Source organism: Bufo bufo, chromosome 10 (genome assembly GCF_905171765.1).
Source record: "Bufo bufo chromosome 10, aBufBuf1.1, whole genome shotgun sequence".
NCBI lineage: Eukaryota > Metazoa > Chordata > Amphibia > Anura > Bufonidae > Bufo > Bufo bufo.
Genome location: NC_053398.1, coordinates 137215395 through 137225240, shown reverse-complemented (window position 1 = coordinate 137225240; position 9846 = coordinate 137215395). Strand labels below are relative to the sequence as shown.

General features: G+C 49.3%; 1 protein-coding gene across 1 annotated transcript; it reads right to left on the bottom strand.

Moving 5' to 3' along the window:
* Positions 1–1272: 1272 nt before the first annotated feature.
* On the bottom strand, positions 1273–4521 carry LOC120980087 (borealin-2-like). Its single transcript, XM_040408959.1, has 9 exons — positions 4383–4521; positions 3151–3279; positions 2785–2828; positions 2645–2705; positions 2488–2573; positions 2342–2406; positions 1833–1947; positions 1474–1560; positions 1273–1335 (listed from the first exon to the last, which is right to left on the bottom strand). The coding sequence occupies exons 1-9, from the start codon at positions 4519–4521 to the stop codon at positions 1273–1275; spliced, it is 789 nt and encodes a 262-aa protein (XP_040264893.1).
* Positions 4522–9846: the final 5325 nt, after the last annotated feature.

The following is a 9846-nucleotide window of genomic DNA, read 5'->3' as shown; positions in this document are numbered from 1 at the left end:
AGCCACCTCCACACTGTCACCTTGCCACTCTGTGGTCTCCTGATGCTGCCGCCACCTCCACACTGTCATTGTGCCATTCTGTGGCCTCCTCATGCTGCTTTCACCTCTCCACTATGTCATAGGGCCACTCCGTGGACTTCTCAAGCTGTTCCCATCCTCCCCACTTCATGACTGGGCCACTATTTTGCCTTTTCGGCCTGGCTGACAATCATTTATTTGACTTTTCTTCTGATCTGTCAGAAGGAAGGGAAAATGAGACGCACAACGGATCCTGTCCGTGTAGCAGCTGTAAGGCCTGTATGGTCCCATCAGAATTGTCTTGTGATTTGGTAGCCAAAAGCAGGAGTGGGTACAAAACACAGAAGACATGCAAATATTCCGTTCACGTGTCATCTCTGTTTTGGATCCACTCCTGTATTTTTGGCTTTAGCAATACTGATGGATTACTGACCGAGTGAAGGCGGATGCTCCACAGACAGGATCCATTTTTTTTTGTGGGTTATTGTTCTGACAGATCAGAGGAAGGGCAAAATAATCTGTGACGTCAACACAAACTTACTGCTGACCCCCTCTCCACTCTGTCGGGGGGATGGGGGGGCTCTACTTGTATAACAGAACCGGTTCTGTAGACATCTATGTGGAATCAGCTGCCGACGGTGTAAAAGGAGCGTGCTTATGAATGCTTGTTAGCGATTATCAGTGGCGTCGCCAGAGGGGGCCACAGCCCCCCCCCCCCCAAATCAGCTTTGGTACACAGTGACTGCACCAGCAGAATAGTGAGTGCCGCTCTGGAGTATAATACAGGATGTAACTCAGGATAAAGTAATGCACACAGTGACGGTACACCAAATTATATGCGTGTGCAAAGTTAAAGTAATTCAATTTAATTCTTTATGTAAACGGAAATTGTGCTCAAAAAGGTAAACCTACCCATTAGGTTTGTAAATACTGGTGTCTGGGATTAGAGGGATGCCGTCTTCTCAGTATAAGAAATAAGCAGACGGCGTCCTATACTGTCACACAATCATGGGGCTTACCCTCCAGCTGAACCCCGGGACATTGAGTATTTGTCGTCTGCCTGGGGTGGAGTACTGGGTGTAAGGACCCCCCCCAAGATGGTGAAGGTCTCCAGGAGGCTGTAGCACGTGCAGGACATGGGGTACACAGCGGTCAATGCTCAGGACTGATGTTCACATGGTTTTTATTAGTTATAAAGACAGTCACATAAATAAGACATTAAATATAAGGACTCTGGGGGCGACCTCCTGAGGTTCACACATGGCCACCTGCAAGGTGCTGCGTTGGAGCTTTGGCATACAGGTTGGTGAGCTGACCCTGAAGAGACAGGAACAAGTGTCTAAGTTTCCATTCACTCACAGCAAGCAGATAGCTTAGAAATCCATTCCAGGGGGGGGGGGGGGGGGGGGGGGGGTCACATGACTGGATTCCAAATCACTGCACATGACGGCTTACCACAAGGGTGTATATGTTCTGCACGATGTCTTGTATGAGCAGCTCCACATGCAGGGACTCCAGGTCATCATACGCCGAGGATAAGGTCTGCAGAGGAAGAAAACCAGGATGCCAGCCTATAAATGGGGCAAAGGATGCAGCTATGGGGAAGTGGGCAATCTGGTGGGTCACCTCCTCTTTGATAATGGTGGCAAGAACCTGTGCAGGACACCCCCCATGGACCTCCATTGTAACCAATGAAGGAAAAAATAATAATAAACACACAACTATGTAAAATCCTGACCTAGGACATGTGGCATAGTTGTAGTTTCATCACAGCTGTAGTGCTGGAGGTGGTGACCCTGGCACCACACTATTACCTGCCCATCCACTGAGGGTATATGTACGAAAGGAAGGCCTTCATGCAGCGGGAAGTCACCCAGTGAAGAGACGCCGCAGCTTCTCGAGGAGCGGGTGGAATATGCTGTCGCAGTTCTGTCAAATGGAAAAAAATAAATAAAGGAATATCCCTCTGAAATAAGCTGCAGCTCCCTGCCGAGGTCCGACCCCTATATCATTCCTTCCTAAGATGGGAATACCATCTATTTTACAAGGAGCGGCCACCAGAGGGCACCCACACTGCTGGGGGCATTAACACACAGGTACCTGGAGGCCGAGGATACAGGTCTGAAGGACGAAGCCAACGTCCTCTTCATGGGAGCTTTATTTAGTGGAGGCTTCAGGTTTTATCTAACCTCCCCAATATCTTCCACCCACTAAGGCCAATGCAAGGACTGATGGACAGACGAACACCATGCAGATGTCGTCCCAGTCAGATTCCAGCCCAGGACCCCCAGAGGGTCAGTGCTGACCTGTGAACTGGTGTTACCTGGTTAAAGACGTTTTCTTTTCAGCGTCATTCGTTAGAGAAACAAGAGATTTACTTTTTGGAATCTATAAGGGAAAGTATACGATATTGGCATGTCAGCCGTCACGGGTCTCCGGTCCAGGTCTTGAAGTCACGCCTATGCCCACCTTTTGGACGGACCCGTCTTCCTGTGTCGTGGTCATCACTTTACAGCCGACAGCTTCATGATATTCCACAGACGTGGTCATCTTCACTGAGAGCAGAGTCATCTGGTGAACCCTTAGGTATAATACACAGGTCGTCCAGCAACTGGCGAACACTTACCTTTCCTGCTGGTTTTTCTTACAAGTTTGGCCTCTCGCAGCTCCTCATCCAGACTGTCCACCTGCAACAGAGGAAACTGCAAATAACAGAGCGCAACGTACAGGAACCAACAGCAGCAGGGATACAGAGGAGATCCTCACCTTCACTACAGGAGCCAAGTCTGTCTTGTTCAACTCCATCAGCTCTAAAAAGCAGAAAGATGAAGTTTAAGTCAATAACCACCAATTATCCGGTATCATACTCCAGAGCTGCACTCACTATTCTGCTGGTGCAGTCACTGTGTACATACATTACTTATCCTGTACTGATCCTGAATTATATCCTGTATTATACTCCAGAGCTGCACTCACTATTCTGCTGGTGCAGTCACTGTGTACATACATTACTTATCCTGTACTGATCCTGAGTCACATCCTGTATTATACTCCAGAGCTGCACTCACTATTCTGCTGGTGCAGTCCCAGTGCACATACATGCCATTCCTCCTATACATTGGGTCTACTCACTGTTATATTCTCCAACCTTCATCTGTCTTAAGGACATTGGCATCTTCAGAAGCTCCACTTCCAGGATCTGGTCTGGGAGCATGCTGAGGACCTCCAGCTCCTTCTTCACCTCCTTCATACGTTCTCTCTCTGGGATAATAAGGAATAAGACAAAAAACATCAAGGGAGAAAGACAGGACACGCAGGGAGCACAACAGGGCGCAACGTGCACCGATCAGCCAGAACATTAACGCCACTGACCGCTGAGGTGACCAACATGGGTGCTATCATTATAAGGGCACCTTATCACTTACCTGGGAAATTGATGGCACCAGGTGCATTATGGGAGGAAGAGAAGCTGGAGGGGGCAGTGTGATGCTCTTGGACACCTTGGGTCCTGGCATCATGTGGATGTGATGAGTACCACCTACTTATACAGACCAAGTACTTCATGCAGCGATGCCCCTTAATGGGTAACACCCCAGCCACGCTGCACACACTGTCCAGAAATGAGGACCATGACAGACCCAAGTGATGGCCTCTCCAGATTCCCAGATCACCATGTGCTGGAAGACAAGTCCGATCCATGGAGGCCGCACTGAGCAGCTTACCGGATCCGCCACCAGATACCGCAGGACTCCTCACAGGTTTTGCGGAGTCCATGCCTTGCCGGGCAGCACAAGGTGAGGGGAAGGGTCCTGCTAAATAGGAGGCCGCTGGTTGTAATGCTTGGCCTTTAGGATTGACCCATTACACGTGTAAACTTTTCCTACTTCTCACTGCTGGGAGCTCGTTACAATGTATTCAGTCTAGACCTCCTCAGACTTCAGGCTGATACATTGTAGCAAAGTATCAGGACAGGAAAGGTGCTGCTGATAGAGTCAGCTCAGAGTAGACTAGATGGGACTGGCACAAACCCTCAGCTGTGAGAAGTATTCTGTATAGATTTAGCACCTTTGCATGGTGCTATCCACTGACAGCAGGCACAGATCTTGAAATCAGTGAGGATATTAGTGCATATTTTCTCCCAACACAACTATTAACCCTTTGTAATGTTGGGGTGCAGAGCTGTGGCCAGTCATGAAATATGTCCATATTACTCCAGACTACTACTCTCATCAGTTATAGCTTCCCAATAGCCATGAAACTACAACCCTCATCATAACACACGACAGTCAGGGCATGCAGAGAGTTGCTGTCTCATACTAAGGGTCGGAGGGGCCCTTTAAGAGTAATTTCTGGGTGACACTCACTCTGCTGTATGAAGTCGTCCATGAAGAGTCGGATCTTCTCGTTCTTCTGCTCCTGCAGAGGATCCACCATCCCCAGCCCGGAGTCTGCGCTCCCCTCCGCCCTGGACCCCAATCTTTTCCTGGTTCTCTTTGGGGGCATTATTCCAGAGACAGCACTGACCACTACACAACCTGCCAGAGAGCTGCCCTTTATATAATGAGGGGGCGGGGCTGCAGGTGACACCTGGGGCTGCTGATACAGGGGCGGGGCCAAGCTAGCCAAGGGCGGAGCCTAATCAAGGGGGACCTGCCGGTTAGGCTAGGTCTACACGACGACATTTGTCGCGCGACAGATAGGGCACAACTACACTGCAACATTTGTCACGCGACATTTTGTTGCACCAATGTCGCGCGCCAATTTTTATAATGGCAATCTATGGTGTCGCACTGCAACATGCAACAGTCGCAGAAAAATCCAGTTGCGCCGCAGTCACAGCATGTTGCAGTGCGACACCATAGACTGCCATTATAAAAATTGGCGCGCGACATTGGGGCAACAAAATGTCGCGTGACAAATGTTGCAGTGTAGTTGTGCCCTATCTGTCGCGCGACAAATGTCGTCATGTAGACCTAGCCTTAAATGTAAAGCCTCACTGAGGCTGCAGATTCATCAGTGCGGATTATGGCCCCAGAACAGGGAGCAGTCACACACCTGGACACAGACCCATTCAGTTCATCCATGTGGCCGGGTCGCAAATTATAGAACGTATCCTGTTCTTGTTCATTTTGCGGACAAGAATAAGAATTGTGCTGCACTGTGGTATCTGGTTCTGCTGGGGCAGTATATTGTGCTGCGCTGTGGTATCTGGTTCTGCTGGGGCAGTATATTGTGCTGCACTGTGGTACTTGGTTCTGCTGGGGCAGTATATTGTGCTGCACTGTGGTATCTGGTTCTGCTGGGGCAGTATATTGTACTGCACTGTGGTATTTGGTTCTGCTGGGGCAGTATATTGTGCTGCACTGTGGTATTTGGTTCTGCTGGGGCAGTATATTGTGCTGCACTGTGGTATCTGGTTCTGCTGGGGCAGTATATTGTGCTGCACTGTGGTATCTGGTTCTGCTGGGGCAGTATATTGTGCTGCACTGTGGTATTTGGTTCTGCTGGGGCAGTATATTGTGCTGCACTGTGGTATTTGGTTCTGCTGGGGCAGTATATTGTGCTGCACTGTGGTATTTGGTTCTGCTGGGGCAGTATATTGTGCTGCACTGTGGTATCTGGTTCTGCTGAGGCAGTATATTGTGCTGCACTGTGGTATCTGGTTCTGCTGGGGCAGTATATTGTGCTGCACTGTGGTATTTGGTTCTGCTGGGGCAGTATATTGTGCTGCACTGTGGTATTTGGTTCTGCTGGGGCAGTATATTGTGCTGCACTGTGGTATCTGGTTCTGCTGGGGCAGTATATTGTGCTGCACTGTGGTATTTGGCTCTGCTGGGGCAGTATATTGTGCTGCACTGTGGTATCTGGTTCTGCTGGGGCAGTATATTGTACTGTACTGTGGTATTTGGTTCTGCTGGGGCAGTATATTGTGCTGCACTATGGTATCTGGTTCTGCTGGGGCAGTATATTGTGCTGCACTGTGGTATCTGGTTCTGCTGGGGCGGTATATTGTGCTGCACTGTGGTATCTGGCTCTGCTGGGGCAGTATATTGTGCTGCACTGTGGTATCTGGTTCTGCTGGGGCAGTATATTGTGCTGCACTGTTGTATTTGGTTCTGCTGGGGCAGTATATTGTGCTGCACTGTGGTATTTGGTTCTGCTGTGGCAGTATATTGTGCTGCACTGTGGTATTTGGCTCTGATGGGGCAGTATATTGTGCTGCACTGTGGTATTTGGTTCTGCTGGGGCGGTATATTGTGCTGCACTGTGGTATTTGGTTCTGCTGGGGCAGTATATTGTGCTGCACTGTGGTATCTGGTTCTGCTGGGGCAGTATATTGTGCTGCACTGTGGTATCTGGTTCTGCTGGGGCAGTATATTGTGCTGCACTGTGGTATTTGGTTCTGCTGTGGCAGTATATTGTGCTGCACTGTGGTATTTGGTTCTGCTGTGGCAGTATATTGTGCTGCACTGTGGTATTTGGTTCTGCTGGGGCAGTATATTGTGCTGCACTGTGGTATTTGGCTCTGATGGGGCAGTATATTGTGCTGCACTGTGGTATTTGGCTCTGCTGGGGCAGTATATTGTGCTGCCGGTGGTATTTGGTTCTGCTGGGGCAGTATTTTGTGCTGCCGGTGGTATTTGGTTCTGCTGGGGCGGTATATTGTGCTGCACTGAGGTATCTGGTTCTGCTGGGGCAGTATATTGTGCTGCACTGTGGTATCTGGTTCTGATGGGGCAGTATATTGTGCTGCACTGTGGTATCTGGTTCTGTTGGGGCGGTATTTTGTGCTGCGCTGTGGTATTTGGTTCTGCTAGTTTGTCATCCGTGTCCGTGATCCGTGTTTCCAGTCCGTCAAAAAAATAGGACCGGTCCTATTTTTTTCACAGACAACGGTTCGCAGACCTATTCAAGTCAATGGGTCCGTGAAAAAACACAGAGGCACACAAGATTGTCATCCGCGTCCGTTTTTTTCCTATCATTTTCAAGGCAAACTTGACTTAGATTCTTTTTTCACTTTTCATGTCTGGTGATCCTCCACAAATCAAGGGAGACACACGAAAAAGAAAAAAAAGGAACCCCGTTTTGCGGACCGTGAAAAAATACTGTCGTGTGCATGAGGCCTAAGGCAGATTTCATCCTGCAAAGTGTACACTCTGATAATTTGTGCAGATTTCACCCCCCCCCCCCTCCCCCCTTGGGGCCTAGGTAAATACAGTTCTGGTTACTCGCGGTTATGTCGTCCCTGGGCAGGCTCGCATAAGTGAGGAGAATGGCACGGGAATTCTCTGGGGCACACTCTGGTGTAAGGGACACTGGCCGGATGGTGGTTCGAGGTGCCCTTGGTGGTCTGTATTAATGTGCCAGTGGCAAGGTCCCTTGTAGTCGTGACGCCAGTACCTTTTGTGGTGGTACAACCATTTACTGTAGTGTTAACTGAGGAAATGGAGACTGAGACGAGCAACTTCTACTGAACGTTGCTCCTGGTAACGGTTACATCCCAGTATAAACCAGTCTCTAGTACATGCAGATATGAAATACAGTCTCTCATGCATACGGGGGTAGGATATCGTAAGTCCTAAGATAAAACAGGCTCCCTGTCTTATATATATGAAAGCTACTGCTTCAGACTCGGCTTTTGAAGTATAAACGGTCTTAGGCTGGTATTAACTCTCACCTTATTCTAACCTGAACTAGAGGCGGTTTTCAGAATCCTTGACCCTCTATTTCCAGGGCTTTTCTGGCAGTCGGCCTATCTGTCCTCGGGGTTTAAACTGGAGGTGAGGATGCCGGAAGCTGTGTCCTACACCGGATTGCAAAGGTGCCTGGGAAGCCTTTGAGTACGGCCGTCTGCTATCCTTTGACTTGAATAAAATATACTAGTCCCCTTGAGAAGTGGATTTCTCACCTCTAGGCTGAATCTTGTAGGCTTTAACCCTGGACTGTGGAGCCGACAGGGAGAGAGCAGAGAGGCTAGGAAGGGGCAGCTACATCATGGCTGCTCACTGACTAGACTTCAGGGAAAGACTGTCTAACTAGGCCTGAGCTAAGCTATATATACACTGTAACACTGCCCCATCTAGTGGAGAAACTAGTGTAGTGCACACTAACTAGGCCTGTATAAAGGATCTTACTCATAAAATCACATAGTGACATGGGAGAGTATGAGATGAAGTACAGCATACAGGCATAAGATATGACAAACTAGTTTGCGGTGCCCACGATCACAAGTCACGACACTGCAGCCTCACATCAATCCCTCAATGTTGTTTAGACGCTGCCCTCATGCAACGCACCCACAGGGAGGCGTCTGGGGTATCCCTCGCCCCTGAGGAGGTTTCTACGAAATATGTCCCTCTTATGGAGCAAGTAAACGTGACGCCAGACACTCAAGGCTCCCTTTGTAGTAGGTAATGTTGGTACCCAGAGCGGTGTAGAGTAGCCTACAGTCTCTGTAGAGGTTATACAGTGGCGTACCGCCAATATAGGCAGACCACACCGTTGCTATGGGGCCCGCAGCACGTGGAAGGCCCCGCCCCCTATGTATACTCTGCTCAAGACACTGTTTAATCATGGGGTAGTGAGGCGACCCGCTCACTTGTGTTCTCCCACTATGTCCAGGAACTGACCCTTTTCTACTTATCTCCTGGCGATGCAGAGTCCGGACAGCCAACCTAACCGCCTCCCGTTAGCCCATACATTCTATTGAACCTCCTCCCGTTTGCCCATACATTCTAGTAAACACCTCCCATTTGCCCATACATTGTAAGCAAGAGAATTGAACGGTGTTCCGTGATTTTTCCCTACCCTTGTCACTTCCTGTTATGACGCGGCCGCACCAGACATGGCGTTCCCAGCTTTCACACCAGACTTGGGGAGAAGGGGCCACCTAATGCGCTTGCACCTTACCTCTCAGCTGGCTCCAGATGATCAGACACCGCTCGTGCGCAGCGAGTAGTAGGGAGATTTAACAGAACAAATGGCCATCAGATCTCCCTACCCCCACACTGCGCAGGCGCGGTGATCGGATGGATGTTCGGTATAAGATCTCCCTGTCTGCTGGTGCATCCCGTTGGGAGTAGTTAGCTGTGCTTGCGCACTGGCCCGTCATTTTTCCCTACCCTCTAACCGCTGCTGAGGCTCCCGGCCGGTGTCCAGCTGAGGGGTGTGAAATTTCCCTACCCTGTCGCCGTGCGCCTGCGCGGCGCACACCTCCTTTCAAAGCTGGGAACTTTATGTCCGGTGCGGTAGCGTCGCAACAGGAAGTGACGAGGGTAGGGAAATTTCACGGAACAGCACTCCTCTAGGATAGGTGGTGCTCAGTGGTAAGGGGGGCAATAGTATTGATAGAAAACCACGGCACTCTGAAGAAATTTTTTGATTTCATTATTTTAATCCATCCGCATAAATAAGCACTGGCCAACGTTTCGGTCCTACAAAGACCTTGTTCACGGCCTTAGTTTCTTAGGTAATGTAGATGGCGTCACCATCCGCCATCTACATTACTTAGACACTCACTACTAACTAACTTCTCCCCCTCTAGAGAGGGCTGGAAGGAACCAAAAGGCTCCTCTCCAGGGAAGCTAATACTGCCAATGTTGCTGCCGCCATCTGCTGGTGGACCAGGTTATTACACTTGAACACAAGTTTCAGGAATAAATCTGCACATTATAGGAAATACATTAGGCAATATAAATTAGCACATGGAAATGGTAGCAAGGCGCTAAAAGAAGTGGTAATGGTACTCCGGGTCATTACACTTGTTCTTACTGTGAGGGACAGGTTCATTATCTGAGAAAAGTCTTTATACAAATCTCTACTTAAGTG

What these genes read in the sequence shown, in the direction of transcription:
- LOC120980087 (XM_040408959.1), bottom strand. Translation starts at nt 4,521, where the DNA reads ATGCCCCCAAAGAGAACCAGGAAAAGATTGGGGTCCAGGGCGGAGGGG. An exon ending in GGACGACTTCATACAGCAGA is followed by an intron (nt 3,280 to 4,382) that starts GTGAGTGTCACC and finishes TTATTATCCCAG; the next exon opens with AGAGAGAACGTATGAAGGAG. An exon ending in AAGAAAAACCAGCAGGAAAG is followed by an intron (nt 2,574 to 2,644) that starts GTAAGTGTTCGC and finishes CTCTGCTCTCAG; the next exon opens with TGAAGATGACCACGTCTGTG.